At 37.1% G+C, this 20717-nt stretch overlaps 1 protein-coding gene across 1 annotated transcript in view; it reads left to right on the forward strand.

Annotated features, from left to right (window-relative positions):
- The first annotated feature begins 2531 nt into the window (after positions 1-2531).
- LOC122403219 (laminin subunit alpha-1) overlaps positions 2532-20717 on the forward strand; it is a 215255-nt gene continuing 197069 nt past the window's right edge. Inside the window, exons 1-3 of the mRNA XM_043406591.1 lie at positions 2532-4587; positions 4642-4921; positions 5006-5409. Of these exons, the coding sequence (XP_043262526.1) occupies positions 2532-4587; positions 4642-4921; positions 5006-5409 (2740 nt within the window). The remainder of the gene's footprint in view (positions 4588-4641; positions 4922-5005; positions 5410-20717) is intronic.

Below are 20717 nucleotides of genomic sequence, written 5' to 3' on the forward strand. Positions count from 1 at the left end.
AGTATGTATACCCTGTTCGAACGTTTTCTATCGATTTAATTATTCGCGACTTTTCGATTTGGTGCTTTAATGCTCGACTCCGAGACTCCCACGGTGTTTAATTTGCACATCGGCCTTTAATTGTTTCTCTCGAACGACGATGATCGGTGCGGATAGTTCGAATTAACGGAAGAGTGAAAACAATTGAATCGGCAGAACGAAAACGTTTATGCGCTGTCCGCTGGGTGAATTACCTTGACGATAAAATGTGAAAATGGAGAAGGGTCGCTGACAGTGATTGTCTAGATTACTTTTGTCCCTTTTGTTCTTGCACAGCTTTCATTACAACGTCAAGAACCGCGACATGCTGTTCCGAGGCCTTAATGTCCGTTCATTTGCATCTCTCTTGCTCGCGTCAAACGCGGTTTGAATGTTTAAGGGATTATCGTGAAACTCTGCGATACTTAGAACGTTATTAAATATTAAATAGTAAATTTTGAGGAAAATGCAATTTTAGACCTCGTTTTCAAATCTGAATCTGGGTAATAAAATTAAAAATGTATATTATTACTAAATTGACTAACCGGTTTTCTCGATTAGAGGAAATTAAAAGCGACGCTTGTTGAAAAATCGTTTTATTCTTACATTAAATTTTTTACTTTGTTCCATACAATTTTAACTATTATAATATAAGTGTGAACTTTAATTTCCCCTAATAGAGAATATTATATGTTATTATATAGGTAAAATTGTATGGAACAAAATAAAAAAGCTATAATATAATAGCTTATGCATCGTACAAACAAAAAATGAACAATATGCCTTTATTACTGACTACTGGTTACAAGAGCAGTATTATGTTTGAACGTGTAACATATTATAAAAAATCGTAATTAGAGTCGATAGAAATTTTTATCGGAAATATAGCCTGTTTGTTTTCATTAAAAATGTATGTTTGTTTTCAGTATTCACATAGATCTCAAATAGATTTGTCCCGGTATTCGTGTCGTCTGGCTACATTCTGAGCCTAAATGATTTATGGGATTTACCGCCCAGTGGCAGGGTTCGTGTGCTGTAATCCTTGTTTACGTTGGTGGTCGAATATCTTCATTTTTTCGACTCACAATGCAGTCGGCTAATGGATTCCTGCGATTTTATTGTTCGTTTCGAAGTAAACAGAACCGAAAACAGGCATGTAATTTCGATATTAAACCCTCGACTCTTTTTTATGGAATAGTACAATAAATCTACGATCTTATAAAAAATGAAGAACAAAGAACAACGTTAAATCGTGCGAAAAACATTAGAATTTTTAAAAGAAACTTTATTTAAAATGAATGGTACATTATTATTTTGAAAATGTCGTGAGACAAGTGTATTTAAAGGGCAGTATAATTTAGTAATCGGCCTCCTAATACCGTTGCTTTTAATATCTCGTGGATAATATTTATTAACGTCGTTTAAAATTCCGTTAACTCGAAGTACGGTTAATATGATCTTGTCCGTAGTTAGTCCATCTTATGCTTAATAATATATCGTGAATTTTTTTTTTGGACGAACTTCCTTTATGGCACTGCCATCGGAGAGGATTTCGCTTGAAATGCAGCGGGAGAAAGACGAAGCTAGAACCCGGAAGTGAAACACGTTCTGACAACTACCTGCGAGTGTCATCAAGGTATACCATGAGAGTACAGTGCAATTAACACGAGATACGCCTCGAAGATGTGTCCCCGCGTCGGGTTGTGTTATATCAGAACCGCTTCGTCATTCGAGGTGTTGAACCTGCTTGCTTTTCCATCGTTCTACTTTTCGGCAGGCTGCAATTAAATAAAATTATTGCAAAGAAATTTACAACGTGCAAAAGTACTACGACGCTTCTGACGGGTTCGTTCGCGCCGGATTAGTATATTAATTTATTTGGAAAATACTGTCAAACCTCTGACTGATACTTGCAAATTAAATTTATTTATTTTAGTCAGGAAGAAATACTTGATTTTATACTCGGGGTGAAGAAAATAAAGACTGGTTCACGCCAGATTAATATATTAATTTATTTGGAAAATACTGTCAACCCACTGACCGATACTTGCAAATTAAATTTATTTATTTTAGTCATAGAGAAACATAATTTTATACTCGGGTTAAAAAAAATAATTTATTTGCTGATAATCAATTAAATAACATTTTTAGTACGCTTTAAATACTATATTGAAGAATCTTTCCAACATGTGAGAAAGCGATCTATATGTGTTTAATTTAAATAGACCGTCGAGATGGGCGTTGTTCATGTCGTTGAATGTTTTGTTTCTTTCGTCTTTGAGATGCGTTCACACGACGTTACTCGGTTGTTGTTTGGTTGGCATCTCGAGCTGCAACAGCTAACATGCGCTCGTTCATATTTATATATTTCCTGTTGTATTAAATATATTACTTATTTAAGCATATACTGTGTGTTAATTCTGTCAGGTTATGGGCCCAGACATGCCTCTTAAGTAATATAAAGGAAAAAATAAGTGTCGAAGTGTTTAATACGTAAAAATTCGTACTGGAATATGGCTGCATCTAGTATGTTCTCGAGCATCGAGAAGTTAAAGGAGCACAATTATGATTTGTGGAAGATACAGATGAGAAGCATATTAACGTATAACGACTTATGGCAATACGTCGACGGTAGTGAAGTAAAACCTGTTGAAAACCCTCAAGAATGGTTAAGAAAGGACGGAAAGGCTTTGGCGTTGATAAATTTAAGTGTTATGCATGGTCAGCTTCTTCACATAAAAAAAACGAATACATCAAAGGAAGCATGGGACAAGTTGAAAATTGTCTTTGAATCTCGTGGGCCAGTGAGGAAGGCGACTCTCTGCAAAGAACTTCTACGAATGGAAAGAAAACCAGGTACGACTATTGTTCAATATTTAAACGAGTTTTCTGAAAAAGCAGATCAAGTCAGGGAAGCCGGTATTCAAATTTCGGACGAATTATTGTCCATAATGCTGCTGATTTCGTTACCGAGGGAATTTGAAAACTTCAGCATCGCAATTGAATCGCGGGACGATATACCTACATTGGATAATCTTATGGCGAAGATAAAGGAAGAAGAGGCTAGACAGAATGAACGCGATGTGAAGTCAGGTGAGAGAGAAAACAAAAGTGATGCGTTACATGTAAAGGACAATTTCGATCGGAAAAAATATACACGAGCGTACGCGAAAGACTATAAAGCGAAGCCGCGAAAGTTTAATGGTAAGTGTTTCAGTTGCGGGCGATACGGACATAAAACTATAGAATGTAGATCAAAATCAATCGAGAAACGTGAAAATTCGTATTATTTAAGCGAAGCGATGACTGCGATTGCGTACAATACGGAACCGGTTAAAAGGTCGAGTGTATGGTGCCTAGATAGTGGCGCGACAAGGCATATGTGTAACGAGCGAAATAAATTCGAGACTGTAAACAATGATGAGCAATACAAGGTGTATACAGCCGCCGATCAATGGGTAGAATCAACCGGTATAGGTAATGTAAATTTAAATGCGAAAACAGGTAGATACTCGCCAAAATCTATTAAGTTAGAGGACACGTTGTATGTACCGAGTTTACGGAATAACCTTTTGTCAGTTTCTCGTGCCACAGATCGCGGCTATACAGTGACGTTCGAAAAAGATCGCGCGACGGTTAGAAATAAAAATAATGTAAAGGTGTTGACAGCCATAAAGCGTGATCAGTTATATATCGTAGACGAAAAAAATGAACGTGCGATGCAAACAAGCTCTGATATTAATGAAAAATTAATAAGATGGCATGAAAGATACGGACATATTAATTTTAACGATCTGAAAAATATGAAAGATGGCAAAATGGTCGATGGTATGAATTTTGCGACACTATCTACTAATTTAAATTGTGAAATTTGCGCGAAATGTAAAATTCATGTACTACCGTTTAAAAGATCCGAAAATCGCGAGAAAGGGCCACTCGATTTAGTTCACTCAGACATTTGCGGGCCTATGAAATGCGAATCTCTCGGGGGCGCGAGATATTTTTTAACGTTCATTGATGACTATTCGCGATATACTCAAACAGTAGTGCTTAGGAACCGATCGGACATACTCCAAGCGTTTAAAGATTTTAAAAGAAAAGCTGAAAGACTAACGGGTCGTAAAATCAAGAAAATTCGCACGGATAATGCGAAAGAGTATCTTTCAAAGGATTTTAAAAACTTTCTTAAAGAAGAGGGAATCGTCCATCAATTAAGTGTCGAGTACACGCCACAGCAAAACGGCGTGGCGGAACGCGCTAACCGCACGCTAGTGGAGATGGCGAGGTGTATTATGACACAAGCTAGTTTACCTGACTCTCTGTGGGCCGAAGCCATTAATACAGCGACATATTTAAGGAATAGAAGTGCAACAAAGGCGCTTGATGGAATAACTCCATATGAGGCATGGACACGACGGAAACCGTACGTAGGGTTTTTACGAATTATTGGAAGCAAAGCAATTGCATTATATAAGGGACCAAATAGGGGTAAATTTCAGCCAAAGGGCGATGAGTACATATTAGTAGGATACTCAGAAGAGTCAAAGGCATACCGTTTGTGGCAAAGAGGTACGAGGAAGGTAATTAAAGCTCGAGATATTAAATTTTTTGAAATACTTACAGGTAAAAGACAGCAAAACGAATTATTTATTATTCCCGATCCTACTATCGAGGAACGAGATGATAAGAATCCTGAGTCGCCAGAAAAAGATGATGAAAACCTAGAATCTAACCAACCATTGGATGATGGTAAGATGGATGAAACACAGAATCGTGTGGCAAAACATGGGCCAGGTCGCCCAAAGATTGAGAGAACGGGCCAAACAGGAAGACCTAGAAAAATATATCAACAAAGCAACGTTGAAGATTTCGACCCGATATTTGTGTCAGACGTTTTAAGTCGGTCAGACAAAAAAGCGTGACTAGAAGCAATGGAAAGTGAGTATGAAAATTTGCTAAGAAATAAAACATGGGAACTCGTACCCAGACCAACAGATAAAAAAGTCTTGACGAGCAGATGGGTTTTTAAAAAGAAAATGACTCCAGAAGGGGAAATTGAAAAATACAAGGCCAGACTTGTTGCGCGTGGACACACACAAAAATTTGGTATTGATTATACTGAAGTATTTGCTCCGGTGGCTAGGTATGAGACTATTCGCACCCTACTCGCTGCATCTGTGCAAGAGGAAATGCACGTTCATCAAATGGATGTTGTGGCAGCATATATACAGGGCGAACTAATTGAAGAAGTATATATGGAGCAGCCGGAATTGTTTGTTAGTCAAGGACGTGAAGAGAAAGTGTGTAAATTATTAAGACCATTATATGGTTTGAAACAATCCGGGCGCCAGTGGTATAAAAAGTTAGATAATTTTATATTAAGTAGTGGAGGTAGGCGCACAATTGCAGATCCATGCGTATATGTGTTCGGAGCGGGAGAAAACCGTGTAATTCTTATTATTTACGTCGACGATTTAATTTTGTCGTCTAGAAAAATAGAAGAACTCGAAGCAATTAAGTCTAAGTTGAAATTAATGTTTAAAATGGAAGATCTAGGACCAGCGAGGAATGTATTAGGGATTAGCATTAAACGCGATGGAGAAGTAGGAAAAATTCGGCTATCCCAGGAGCGATACATTGAAGAGACGATTGAAAGATTCGGTATGCAAGAAGCAAAAAGTGTGTCAACGCCAATCGAATCAAATACAAAAATTACAATGGAGATGTGCCCTCAGACGCCTGAAGAAATACACGAGATGAAACATACACCGTACCGGGAATTGATTGGAGCGCTAATTTATCTCGCAAATGCCACGCGTCCTGATATCGCCTTTGCAGCCGCGACATTAAGTCGTTTTTGCCTCAACCCAGGAAAAATGCACTGGATCCTCGCGAAACGTGTACTTCGCTATCTTAAAGCGACATCGAAATATTGCATTACTTACGTAAAAAGTAACGAAAAATTAAAAGCATATTCGGACTCAGACTGGGCAGGAGACACCGACGATCGAAGGTCGTGCACGGGAAATCTACTAGTGCTATCTAGCGGTCCAATAAGTTGGAAAAGCGTAAAGCAATCGTCAGTCGCTCTATCTACGATGGAGGCTGAATACGCTGCTCTTGCTGAAGTGTCGCGAGAAATTGTCTACATTAAAAGATTGCTAAATCACATGGATTTTAAAAAAACTAATAAGTGATCCCGTTGATGTTTATTGCGATAACCAAAGCGCTATTGAACTGTCAAAAAATGCTGTTTTCCATAAGAGAAGTAAACATATTGATATTAGATTTCATTTTACGCGTGAGTTGGTGGAAAATAACGAAATAATCATACACTATTTAAGCACAGATTCTATGTTAGCCGATATCCTTACCAAGGCGTTAAGTAGAGCGAAACACGAACGTTGTATTGAAATGTTGAGCTTATGTTAAAAATAAAGTTTAGTTTTAGTTAATTTAGAACACATATCGATAGAGGGGGTGTGAGAAAGCGATCTATATGTGTTTAATTTAAATAGACCGTCGAGATGGGCGTTGTTCATGTCGTTGAATGTTTTGTTTCTTTCGTCTTTGAGATGCGTTCACACGACGTTACTCGGTTGTTGTTTGGTTGGCATCTCGAGCTGCAACAGCTAACATGCGCTCGTTCATATTTATATATTTCCTGTTGTATTAAATATATTACTTATTTAAGCATATACTGTGTGTTAATTCTGTCACAACAAATAAAATATTTTATTTTCAAAAGTACGATCTAAAATAAGATATTTAGAAACTGGAACCAGATCGGTCTTAATGAACATAAAAAGCTAGTAGAAAATGTTGAAACTATAACCATTTCTATAGTCGTTATTTCTCTGATAAATATTAAGCACCTTTTCCTATATTTCTAGTCAGGAATTTCGATCGAACAAGAATTATTGAGTTGGTGAATTGTTGATAAAGATGTTGGGTGAAGATTGAAAAATTATCAAAGGGTGTATTTTTTGTTCCCGAGCGTAGTCGAGCTAGTTTGGTGAAGAGACAAGGTGGCCCGTTCGTTCTGTACGAAATCACGCGTTGCTTTTTATTCGAATCCACCGGAAGTGGAAGGTGGGTGAGAGCAACGAAGGGGGGCTGCTTGTGCGTAAAACTCGTAGAGGCACGGTTCATAAATAGGCATCGTCGTGCGACAGGAAGTCTTGCCAGATGCTGATGGTCTTTCTCACACTATTATAATTGCGTTTGTTTGATCAGCAAACGGGTTCGAAAATATTCTAGGCAGATTATAAACTTTAGTAAAATATTCTAACGAAACGACTATTATAATTATATACCCTACGTATTATGTAGACAACAATATACTTAACATTATACAGTGTCCATTTGTCTGTAAGCATTTATTTCTTCCAAAGTAAACAACATCTCATTAATTTGTTATTTGTGATTTAAATGGTTTATATAATGTTACGATTGTTATAGCTTCTTATTTTATAGTAGATAAAGTGTGTTTGAAATATGAGGTAGCTTTCATTCTCCATATTTACGATAGTCATTTTGTCATTTCTATATTTAATTGGAATATTGTCTGGTTCGTGTAAAATCGAAATTTCGAATCGAAGGAATGACGAATATGAAAATCAATGGCATCCAGTGCTTCAAAGACATCGGGAATCCGCGGTAGTGTGCTTTTTATCCATAATGGCGAGTACTCGCGGAGTTCGGTATGCGAGCATTTGCGACGATTGATGGTACCGTAGCATCCGCGTGTCTGTCTTTCGTTTATTCGCAATCAAGATGTCAGAGGAAGTGCTCGTAGCGAGCACAGTTACTTCGGTGATTTATAATTTGCCCAGAGGAATGGGAAAGAACGACGATAACGAACGATATCGTAGAAAAATAGAGGATATCCAAGCAGAACCTCCAATTTGTTGCTAAAAGAAACTATTAAGTTTCTAACGCTTTTAGTTCGTCCTGAATACGCGTGTTGCGTTTATCTCGAACACTGGTTTCGGAGTAATCGAACAGAATATACAGGGTGTTCAGCCACCCCTGGGAAAAATTTTAACAGGAGATTCTGCAGGCCAAAATAAAACGAAAATCAAAAATACCAATTTGTTCATTTAGGCTTCGTTGAAAAGTTATTAACATTTAAAGTTCCAACGGTAGAACGGCAATCTGCGAATAGCTGTTAGTGGTTCTCACTCAGGAAATTGTAAGGCTGTCGACTCATGCTGAGTGAGAACCACTAGCAGCTGTTCGCAGATTGCTCTTCTACAGACGGAACTTTAAACGTTAATAACTTTTTAACGAAGCCTCGATCAACAAATTGGTATTCTTGATTTTCGTCTTATTTTGGCCTCCAGAATCTCCTGTTAAAATTTTTTCCCATGGGTGGTCGAACTCTCTGTATAATCCCTGGAACGACGTACTAGGCAAAACTTTCAGTATAAGTAAATAAATAAATTGGTTCGATGCAATCGAGAATACAAAGCTTGAGAATAAGAATTTTAATAAAATAAAAAACAATTTTTTTCATGGAATGAAATAACTTTATTTAATAATGTCTTGTCTTCATTCATTTCTTATTTATATATTATTTATATTGTATGGAATCTATAAAATGGGTGCCAGTGACAACTTTACCATAATTTTTCTCGTAGTGATTGCAATTTTATCTAACGACCAAAATACTCTGTCAAACACAGAATGACCGAAAGACATTTCTGGTGCACACTTCCTATTATTGATCTATCGAGAGACTTTAATTTCTATCTTGGACGGCTGAAAGCATTATTGTAATTGAGTGAGAGTATATTTACCGTTCCATTCTATCGGAGAATCCGTACAGTTCGTGTTCAATATAGGTTTGACGTTTCGAATACATACAAATACTTAACAATTCAACTAAATCCATCTATCAGTGAAATCCACAGTTACGTAGTTACCAAACCAATATTTCATTGCTTGATTATTAAATCCACTGTAGAAGCACGTTTTTTTCCAAAAAGTGTGATATCAGAGATCCAGTAACAGTGTGAGTGCTTTGAATCACAAACTAGAGAGGTTCTCTATTCGTTGTTGGAGTTCCCTAAAGAGTAATGTGCTCGAACTAATAAGAAATTGTTCATCCAGTAGACCGGTATTCCAGATTTCTAAGAAACCCTAGTAGGATTTGAAAGTGAAGAGCGTCAGTGCGGAATGTGGCACCTTGTGGCGTGATCGGAGGGCATCGCGAAGATTGAACGCAACGAACAGAATAAAAAATGCTCGTTCGATTGCTCGGTTGGGTCGTTCAACCACTTTCATTTCTATTCTTTTTCCTCGCCTTCGCGAGGCCGCCCACTCATCCGAAATTGCACCTTGGGGATCGGGCGCCTACTCGCGCTCTCCGTTCCTCTTTTTTTTTTCTCTCCCCTCGTTTCCTCGAGGCGCCACTCGCCGGAGAACCGGAAACGCCCGGCAAAAGATAACTGCTCCTAATTTTACGGCACACGTAGAAAGCGTGCGAGAGTCTGTTGGTCGCTATCGGTCCTGTTCGTCGCGACAATTCTTTCGTTGGCCCCATGAATAATTCGCGAACCCCCGTCACCACTATACTGTGGAGCACAACTATAGCATCGCCGACTTTTTAAAGATTTTTATAATTTTATTATAGCAGTTATGCTTGTAAATTGTAAGCAATGAAAGTAAATTTGAAGAAAGTAATTGCATTTTTCAGTTCCGATGTATTACGTAATGTGTTATTCTAGATAATGTTTACAAAATGACGAACAGAAATTTCACGTCTTAATTTATACGTGTGAAATACACGCAAATAGAATACAATTTGGAGAAATCAGTCATAAAATTAACGTCTCAAAATCAATTTCATTACTTATTATTCAGAAGATAGGACAATGATATTCATGGAAAAAATAATAATACATAACTTTCCAACGACGGAAGTGAGTTTATAAGTATTAATATCTGATCTAAGAAACTGCTGAAAAGGTATTTTCTAATATACAGGAAAGAGAAAATTTAATCCTTAAGTGGACTCTCCATCACAACTGAATAATCTTACTTAATATTGATTTTTACCAAAATGGCAAATGAAAATCCACTTTCCCTTAAAGTATTTAGAAAATAATGAACTAATGGAGGATTACATAAATTTTCAAATAATTACATTTACATATATTAAGCAATTATTAGTTTAAACTTGCGGGGGCCCACAGCAGCCCCAATAATCCACTTAAGGGTTAAGCATAGAAAACTATTTTTCACTAGTATTAACATTAATTTGAATAACAGATAATTTTTAAGATAATTCTATAATTAATTATAAATAAAAGAGTGGAATACTCTCAGAAAATATGAATCATCAGTGGATGAAGAATATTCTTGTACTAAAATATTCTTTTATTAAAATTCGTTTGAATAGCAGGTGATTTTAAAGGCATTTCTACAGTTAATTATAAATAAAATCTGGTCCACTAGTGAACGAAGATACATTCTTTTGCCGTTATTTTTCGAGCTCGAGCTTTCGTTCGACATTCGCTTCAGCGAAAAAATCGGGAAAATTTCACCGTTCGAGTCGAAAATTGAGGTTCATTTCGCGCTGGACACGATCCAGAGGAATGCGATCGACCGTTCCCTGTTCCACACGCTTGTCTCATACTCGAGGCATTTGTTGAGGCACGCAACTAGTTCCCCCCGCGATGTTTTGTATTCCCGCGTCAATCAACAAAGTAATTGCTGCGGTACGTACGATATTGTAACTCAAGTTTCCAACTAGCCCCCGTCGTATCCCCCGGCCATTATCCTCCTCTATCGCAATTTCGTGGACGGGTTCTGTTTCTTCCCGCAATTAATAGCTTGCGCTTATTAGCGCCAGCACGCGCAACAATCGGTTCAGCCCGTTCCGTTTACCGCCACGGTCGAATAAAACATGGCCGGTTTTTCCTTGGAGGGAACGAAGGCTGCGCGTTAAACCGATAGGCTGAAGTTAAGGCTAAGGCCAAGGCTGTTTAAGGCAGTCACAGAGCGATGTGTTCTTCTCTTCCACATGCCAACTACGGTCAGAGAACCGACGATATTCCTTTCTTGCGCCCGGTGGATCGTCCGCGGGACAAAAACCGGACAGTTCCTCCTTTTGCCCGTTCCCCGGGACGACGGCCAATTATTAATTAACACTGGCTCCTGAGATCCGTTCCCGCGGTTCGTTCGCCAAGTGGCCACTAATTTATGGACCCTCAATTTTTCACCATTTCGCGACGCGTGTAATGAAATTGTCGGCAAGGATTGATGAACGCCTCTCGCTTTTCTGCGAGTCGGAATCTTCTTCCGGGCAATTTCCTCGTAAAGTAACGAAAGTGAAGAGAAAAAGAAAAGTTTAACGACCTTCTGGACGGTACGCGTAGCTAGTATCAAACTTGGGATATTTTCATCTGTTTAATTATCTTAAGGGGGAAAATCATTGTAACGGATTGAAACAATCGAAATTTGTTTGTTTATCTCTTTTGAATGCTTAGGGAGGGGCGGGGGTAAGAATAACCCCTTGAAATATTCAAGTAAAATTTGCAAAAATGATAAAGTTACAAAAGATTTAGTAGATGTAGAAATTTATTAAAATTCATTTGAATAGCAGGTGATTTTTAAGGCAGTTCTACAGTTAATTATAGATAAAAGACTGGAATATCCTCGGAAAATCTGGACCACCAGTGGACGGAGATATATTCTTGTACTAAAATATTCTTTTATAAAAGTTCGTTTGAAAAGCAGGTGATTTTTAAGGCATTGCACGGTTCATTATAAATAATAGACTTGAATATTCTCAGATAATCTGGACCACCAGCGGATGATATATTCTTTTACTAAAATATTCAAGAATTGATTAACGCTGAATCTTGTTCCTAGAAATTTCCTTGTAAGATAACGAAAGAGATACGAAAAAAAGCAGCAATATCGAACACAGCTAATATAAAACTTGGGATATTTTCACCTGTTCAATTATTTTAAATAAACCTTGCACAAGTGCAGTTGGTACGATAAAAAGGGCAGTATTTTTTTTTTAAAGGAAATTGGCGCAAGGATCGTAGTGTTCCGTTACAGGGATAATTACGCCCAGCATCCTCGTAGCAGTGTTAATTAATAGAGTCCGCGGTGTCAGTGAATGTAAATAAGATCGCAGTGATTGGTGAGATAAGATCGCGTACACCGTCCAACCTATGGTTGCTTTGCTTGAACTGCGAGCATGAACAGATCGACACGCGTTGAATGCAGCATTAAGCATTGTAAGTGCTTGTAATTCGAGTTCAATTTGCTCACGTAAGTCGGAATATGGTCACAACACACAGGTAAATGCGAGGGAAATTATGTAACGGTAGAATTTTTCCTGGTTGTAATTTCTGGTAAATAATGTAAGGTTCTGCGCGCCATTACTGCTGGTGAAATATTGTAAAATTCCAGTGTTCACGTGCAAATGAGAAGTAGAATCGAAATAAACTATATCGTTTGTTGTCTTTTCAGTTATTATTTTTTAACGTATATTATGTCCACCAATCTATAGCGATTTAAGGGAACGAAGGTTATAATAACTAATAACTAACCAACTTCAGCAGATGGTTTAGAAATAATGGCGGAGGTCGATGATTAGCATTCGCGTTGTATTCTTCGTTGGCACTTTCTATAATAGAACGTATTATTAAATTTATTCCGGTGTAGCAGAACATTAAACCGAAGCTTATAATTATAATGGAATTGGAGTTTTTGCATGCTGCATGCCTTACGCGAAAATAACCAAACAAGTAACGTTAGAAAACTGCAGCACGTAAGTTGTTTAGTTTTTGGTTTTTAAACGCCTGCAAACTTTTTACTTGTCTCTCCCATATTCTGGAATTTTAATCGCTTCTCACAGCCGTGCTGTAACTACTCTATTAATCATTTTTACTTGTAGCTTTTCATCTAATTTTAGTACACTGTGGTAGAGCTTTAAAATACATTTCTTATTTCAGTACTCTATATCGAGTCTTAATATTTCAAATTGTAAATATAATAAAATAGCTTAATATTTCAAATTGGCATTATAAAAATTAATTCATATTATCCTTCTTTTAATTGAAAATTATGACTTTTCTTAAAAAGATAGCAGATTGGCTCGAGAATTGTGTGACTTATGTGACTAGATAAACGTATCGTAAGTTTCTCTGTCACCAAGTAAGAAAAATGTAGCGATAATATCAATAATAATTCATTGAGGGATATTCGATTTAATGAATCAATTATCAACTTTCACGACACTGATGATCGTTGTAATTTTCTCGAAACATGTCGATTTCGATTTGGATAGATTTCTCGATAACATAGACATGCTCGAAGGGAGGAAATGAATCGTTGGCGTTTTACGAAAGACTCCTCATCGAGTGGCAGTAAAATATCTATCTGTAAGTAGACTTTTAGGAAAATATCGTGAACCGAGAATAACGCTCGTTGTAATCGATTTATCGATCGTGAAGCAACGCAAGACTTGTCAATTCTTCGAATTTACGATTAAATATTAACAGAACTTGCAAAGTATTCGTATTCGTAATACTGAAATTTAGAATTTCGAACCACTCTCTGAAATTTCATTCATTTAAATTCTAAAATTAAATACAAAATTCTCTATCTATCAGTTTTTATTAAATATTTATTTTATAATAATAATTGACTAACTTCACGGAACCGTGAGTGTCGACAAATAATAAATCTCAGCCTTCGTTCCAAATTATATTATTTTCGTGGGCCATGGAATCATATATTCTTGAAGTAACGAGTTACATAAACGTACAGAATGTTTTATGCAGTTCCTCTTCATTAGTGAAAGTGGTAACAGGCAAAATAGCTTTCTGTTGATATGTTGCTCTTCAAAGTAATATTTCCACTGTATCTGTAACAAAAAAAATCTCCCTACAAGAAATTTTGAAGTTACGAGTAAAGCTCGGCTTTCGAATAGCTCATAAATATGATAAGCTACCTCCACAGAGTAAATTGCGTTGAGATAAGTATCCCGATGACATATTTAACGTTTCTGGGCCAGCGTTCAACGCGTCTGTAGTCACAAATACTACATATCTGTGCGGAAATATAGTAATAAATTAAAATTTTGAATTAAAATGTATTCGAACAAATGCTAATTAAACGTTTTTACTTGTGCTGACGATTTAATAAAATTTCATTCGTTGTTTGGACAGATTTATGATTGCCTATCAACGGTAGAATAATGTATTATACCGTCGTTGCATAATTAATTTTGCCGTTGCTTATCAATTCGTGTAATTCGACGGGGATTTGCATGCAGAACCGAAGCTCTCGACGTTCGAAACATTAATATACGCTGCATATTTAATTACTCGCTCTATGGCGAAGCGTAATTCGTTTGGTAAAAATAATATCGCTCGATAAAAATTATCACTCCCGTTCCACATAAATATTATCTGTCGAGTGAATTCTTTAATACGTCGAGCTGCGAGCTGGTACGCGTTGGTATCGATGCGGTAATTAAGAGTGAATGGACTTCTGGTAAGCATGTAATTAAGAGCATTAATTGACGCTGAGAAGTCGTCGGAAGGCTTGGCCCTCTCTGTCGAACCCAAGTGCTCGCAATAACGTTTTTTCTGAAACGTGAAATTCCAGCAAATGGTCGTTTATATGATTCGCGTTGTTTATTGTTTCTTAAACGATCGCCATTGACCTTTCGTTTCTGAAAAAATAAACGATCTTTTCGCGAGTACCGAGGCCGAAGAAATTGATGAACGAGCCGAGTCGTTAAATTCTTATTTCGACTAATAATTATTATTACGATAATAATGTAAGTTATTACGATGTTTTAAGTGCCTCATTATACTGACGATTGTTCGCAATTATTTGAAAACGCGATACCTTGCAGATATTTATTACATATCCGCCCAATAATTCTAATTTCGTTTGTTAGGAGGTAAATTGAAAATTGTAAAAAGAATATTTATCGTCGGTGCGTCGTGACAGTTGGGTCGTTGAATTATTCTGCGTGCAGAAGAACGGTTCAATTATTTTTCTTTTTTCTGGGAACGCATCCTCGCGTGATCGAAAATATTTATCCACACCCGGTGGCCAATCACGATTCATTGTGAGCACGTGGCCGCAGTCAACCCGGAAACCGGTTGCGAAACGGCAAAGCTACGCTCGGGATGTAGAACGGTGAGGCGAGATTTAAACTGGCGACTTACAGCGTGTCTCCTTCGGTGTGGAATACATTTTGTAGTAAAGGCGTCAGCGGCTGACAGCTTTCTGACGCTTGAAAAGAAGTCGCGACTCATGCCGAAGGATCAGACCCTTTGTCGGATCTGCAATTAAAGTCCTGGCTCGACGAGGGGGATGTTCTACCTCGCTCGATCCTGTCACACTGGGACGCCACTTAACGAAGATGCAATTTGAAAAAAGAAAAATGAAAGAGAAAATTGTTAGGGAACTGCTTCCTTTCATCGAACGGGACAATGCGTTGAAAAGTCAATTGACTGGCTTCAGGCTAAGCGAGTGTATTAAACTTCTTGATCGTCGTTTCGCTGTTGCGTTCTTCGCGAAGATCATTCTCGTCTCTAGTATCTTGAAAACCAACGAAATAATCGTAATTTCTGTTTATTGCAAAACTATAGGATTATCCAAATTGAGTGTCACTTTTGTTCTCTGTTACATTTCACACACGTCATCATTAAACATAAACAAATCGTCGTGGAACGCTACACTGTGCAACAACGTGTACAAATTATTGAAAATTATTATGGTTATACAAGTTTTATTCGAGCTTGTCTTCGACGCCTGATTTCGTTAGACTTTTTCGTTTTTTTTAGAAAGTAAAGCTTATGTCAATGAACCATAAACGATTGACGAGCTAAAAACAATATTATAGCCGTCATTAATGAAACAGAATCCCAATTATGTAATAGTATAATAAAAAATTGGTCAAGCTCGTGAAAAGAAGCCGAGGCTGTCATTTGGATGACATTGTGTTCCACGATTAATGTCGTAAAGTGGACTTTATATTAAAATATCTCAAATAGTTTATAAATAATATAAGATAACCCTATATTAACTTCATGGACATCTTTTGACCCTCCTATCAATATTCTACAATTTTTATTAAATTTCTCTTTTTCTCGATTTATGAAATCCAGAAACAATTTAATACAGAAATAAGACACGTTGCCTATTTTGCCGAAAAGCTGATCAAAATGTGAAAACGTCTTTTGATTTCTATGAGAATTGATATTCTAGGGTTTTCGAGGTCGCTGATTACGAATCTAAAGTAAAAATTTCAATGGACAGATATATTATGAAAGTATCGTAATGGCCTAGAAATTGGTATCCTTGAGTTTTCGAGATCGCTGATTATAAATCTAAAAGCAGAATGTCAAAACACAAGGTCTGGACGTTCGAATATGTTGACAAAAATGGTAATATTGTAATTAAAATTGAAATTAATGACTAAACTTTGAAATGAAAACTGCTATTTTACTGATTACAGCCTTTATTTTTAGTCAGATTCGGATTCTGACAAATATGTTCACTATCACATAGTATCTTTTGAACTTTGGCAGGAATCTGTCTCATTATTTCTTTTGTAATTGTGTCCGAAAGTGTTACTAGTGGAATCAGTAGACATTCCTGCGCCGTTCAACCATTTATATTGCTCGCGAAAGTACGAATTGCTTCTTCCCGGAAGTCTTCATTGGCCGTCGATAAATTAATATCTGGAGAAATCGTGGTCAAACGTATCCGCGTAAAAATGTACGTCGACGCAGAAATATTAAAGAGTTGAATTCGCGCGACGGAGTGCACGCGAACCAGTTGCACCGATTACGCAATCCGGAGTGAAACGATACACCGAATCGAGATTTGTATCTGACGATCAATCTGTCGAACGCAGGGACCGATATTAACGCGTTACGAGGGTACGAATTGAATTAAAACAGTTGTCGAACAAAGCGACGGCGTGATTAATAATCCGTCAGAACATGAATGACCGTGTTGCGCTCGCACGAAGCAGATTTATTACAAGATGATTGAGTCGTTCGGTGAGGGAGGCGCGCGCGACCTGCCAAGTGCGTTTAAACATTGTACGGTTAAATAATATCTTATCGTGCTCGTAAGTATTATTGCAATAGCGGCTAAATTAATTAATATCGACGATCGTAATTAACTGGGAAAATGAATACGTAGGTAATGAAATGATAAATATATTGCAATCTGATTTAGCTCGTTAGTTTTGTCTTAGTTAGTTTAATTGTTGGGTCTATTGTTTTGTTTATAACGAATTTATAGTTTAAATTGTTAAATATTCCCAATCGAAATCCGGCCTCGAACGGTCGCCAGTCTGTGCGGCAGTGAATATTTAAATTGTAAATATCTCTGTTAATGTTTATAATAGAGGACTTGAAATTTTTCTACGCACAAAGGACGAACTTAGAATTCGTGTAGAAAAATTTTAGAATGATAGTGTGTCTGGATTTGGAGTAATAAAATCATGAACGGGCGCTGCTGTGGTGACTTCAATGCATGGTAGAGCAGTGTCATGCGCGAGTTCGCCTAACTCTCGATGCATCGTCGACCGTCAGAGCTACAGACGAATTCGTTCCTCTAATTAATGTTTTGAATGATCCAAATAAAATTGCAATGTAATAAAATAATGTTGAAAAATACATGTTTATAACAAAATTATTAATGAAATTTCAATAGTAAAAGAAAGCTCAATATTTTCGTATCAACAGTAATTAAATTCATTCTATCTATTAAAAATAATTGTCAATACTATAATAATAATTACGTTTCTTCTATGTATTTTAATATTTTCTACGGAAAGTATGTTTTCTTTTACGATAACTTTTTAAGTTCAGAGCTCTCAAATACAATAATTCTTGCAATGCTGTTTAATATCTTCAATAAGTAGTGTGAACGTTTATGTACTTGTTAAAACTTTAATGGCCACTCGAGACGTCGCCACGCTTATCGTTTCCGTGAGTAATTTCTTCATAGAAAACTCGTAAGGGTGGTTTACTTATCAGCCTGAGAAACACTTGCTCTAGAAAAAACTCTGGCGGTCGCTATCGTGCCCGATAACACTCCACACACTCATAAATATAGAAAAAAACCGAGATGAAGAATGATTGTCACACAGTGCACGTACTCAATTACCCAAGGAATGCAATTACCGCGAATTCACTTTTGTTTCGCGGTCTTCCTTTTTCCTAAATTACCTCGCGCTCCTACACCCTGTACAATCACTATTACTGTAAACGATTCGCAAGATTTTTCAAATTTTAATTATTTTTTTAGCTATTCATAGAACACAGATTAATAAAACAATTTTTATTTATAAATTGTAGAGGATGTAGATTTAAGATTTCGTTTAAACGTACGGTTTAAAATTGTTGAAAATAATTTTTACACGACACTTGATAGTTTTTGATATTTTATATAATGTTCCGTTTAATTAATATTATAATTTTTAAATAATACGTTTAAGATACGATGGAGGAAGGAATGTGGTTTTGAAAAAACTGGCATTCTCGGCGAGAAAGGTCGCCGAAACAGGAAGCGATATTCACGGAACTTTACTGTCGCCATTGTTGTCTTTGGCGGCCCACTCTGAATATAGTTTACGCGAGATCGTCATACCGTTTCGAGTTCGCCACGATTGGGAGCGGAGACACGTGAGTACGGTAGTTTCGCGGCATTTAAATTGCTCGCGCGATGCCTTTTGTCTGATCTTTCGTGCACCGCGAAGAACGAAACGAATCATTGCTCTGGCAGTTACAGCCACTTTAATCCACCCGGTAAATCATGTGGGTCGATTAGAAATCGTACGAACGAACAAGATTTTTCCTTCGATTCGATATTGAACTTGTGGATTCGACTATAAGTTTAGAGACCTAAACTAATTAGAAACGTTTCAGCAATAAATCATTAAATTTACCAGATTTTTCAAATAGCAATCGACAAAACAAGTGATTCACTTCATTCGATGTAGAAAGAGATATCTAAATATCATTTTGCATTTAACCCCTTGGCATACAATGACGTGTCTAATTCGTCACAAGTTCTTGATATTAAGTTTCGCAGTTATTAGGCAGTTCACCAGTGTCATCAAGTCTTGTAAATTAAAATTACATTTTAGTTTATTAATGTAAGTAGTATTAATGTACAGTATAAATTTTACATTCACGAGGCATTCGTAAAACAAATGTATTTTTTTCGTGCCCATTCATTGTACCAACAAATTTAAACAAAATTAAATAGTATACGTTTGAAAAATTATTTGAAATTAAATCGTAAAACAAGGGGTTAAAAGTCGTCCTGAAAGAATTCAAAATGAAGTCGATATGTAGATTGGGCTTCGAGAAAATAACTCGAGATAATTTATTTGGATCGAGTGATATATTTTGTAGCTTGCACACATTAGAGAAATATGAAATGTATAATTCAAGTAAGTTTTATTCAATTTAAAAAGAGATATCCAAATATCATTTTCCATTTAAGAGTGGTCCTGAAAGAATTGAAAATGAAGTCGATGTATAGATTGGGTTTCGAGAAAATAGTTCCTGACACTTCATTTGTATCGCGTGGTATGTTTCGTAAATTGCACAGGCACATTAAAGGAACATCCGTCGGCGCTTTCCGACTTCATAACAAATTCTGGGGTCGCATAAATTGCTTGTCGTCACTTCCTACGTTCAATTCAAAGAACGCTCGCGAGCTTACATATCGTTTATCATCGGGTCGGCTTTAAAATTACTCCAACGTAGGATCGATTAATCTTGGCAGTTTCTATTTGACCACTGCTACAATAATTAAAAACATACATAGCTGTGAGCGCGAGCGTAATCGAAACGAAGGGCTCCTGGATCCTTGACGGTTTATTTGTCCGTGGCGTAAAATCGCATCTCTTACGAGACCGTCTTGCGTGGCAAGGTTGCTATTGATTCTTTCGTGGATTCTCTAGCCGCCGCGGAACCGCGTGACCATTAATATAGCGCCTCGTTAATCTTGCCGTGTGCCTGGCTGATTAATCGAACGAACGGTTTGGCGACTGGGCAGCATTAATTATTTCTCACGGACAGCTTTTCATTTTCGGACCGATATTCGCCGCGGGATGCCACTTACACGACTTCCACCAGACGATAATCGATTTCTCGCGGCGCGAACGCACCTGTATCACGGATACGACGCGTAAATCAGCTGTCGCGCGTATAAATAACTTGAATCGTGCCGGTAACGTTTGACGACGATATTGATGGCGACGATCCTTGAGCGCCGCGAAACGGTCCCACGATTTTAACGATTTAATTAGCTGTAGATTTGTGGACGCCGTTGAAAAATGCGTCTGGGCAAGAAACGTGTTTCACATCTCCCATCTCTCGTACAAATGTTTTAAACAACAAAATCTTATATACAAATTTTTGTATATAAATTAGTAAGTGGAATTCCTGTCCTCGAAGATTCCAATCTTTCTTTCCTAGTTATTCAGAATTGTATTTGCAAATTTCTTAGTTCAGAAAATTCGTCGCCCCCATTGGAAAATAGTGTCTCCATCGTTTATCTATATTTTATCAACGAAGTAAGGCGTTCGAAATCTCCTATCTCTCGTACAAATGTTTTAAACAAAAAACAACGAGCAGAGAATGTAATTTTATAACATACTGAGTGTTCGGCCACTTCTGGGA

The sequence above is a fragment of the Colletes gigas genome, unplaced genomic scaffold (genome assembly GCF_013123115.1).
Source record: "Colletes gigas isolate AHSC1104 unplaced genomic scaffold, ASM1312311v1 Colletes_gigas_Sc00047, whole genome shotgun sequence".
Lineage (NCBI taxonomy): Eukaryota > Metazoa > Arthropoda > Insecta > Hymenoptera > Colletidae > Colletes > Colletes gigas.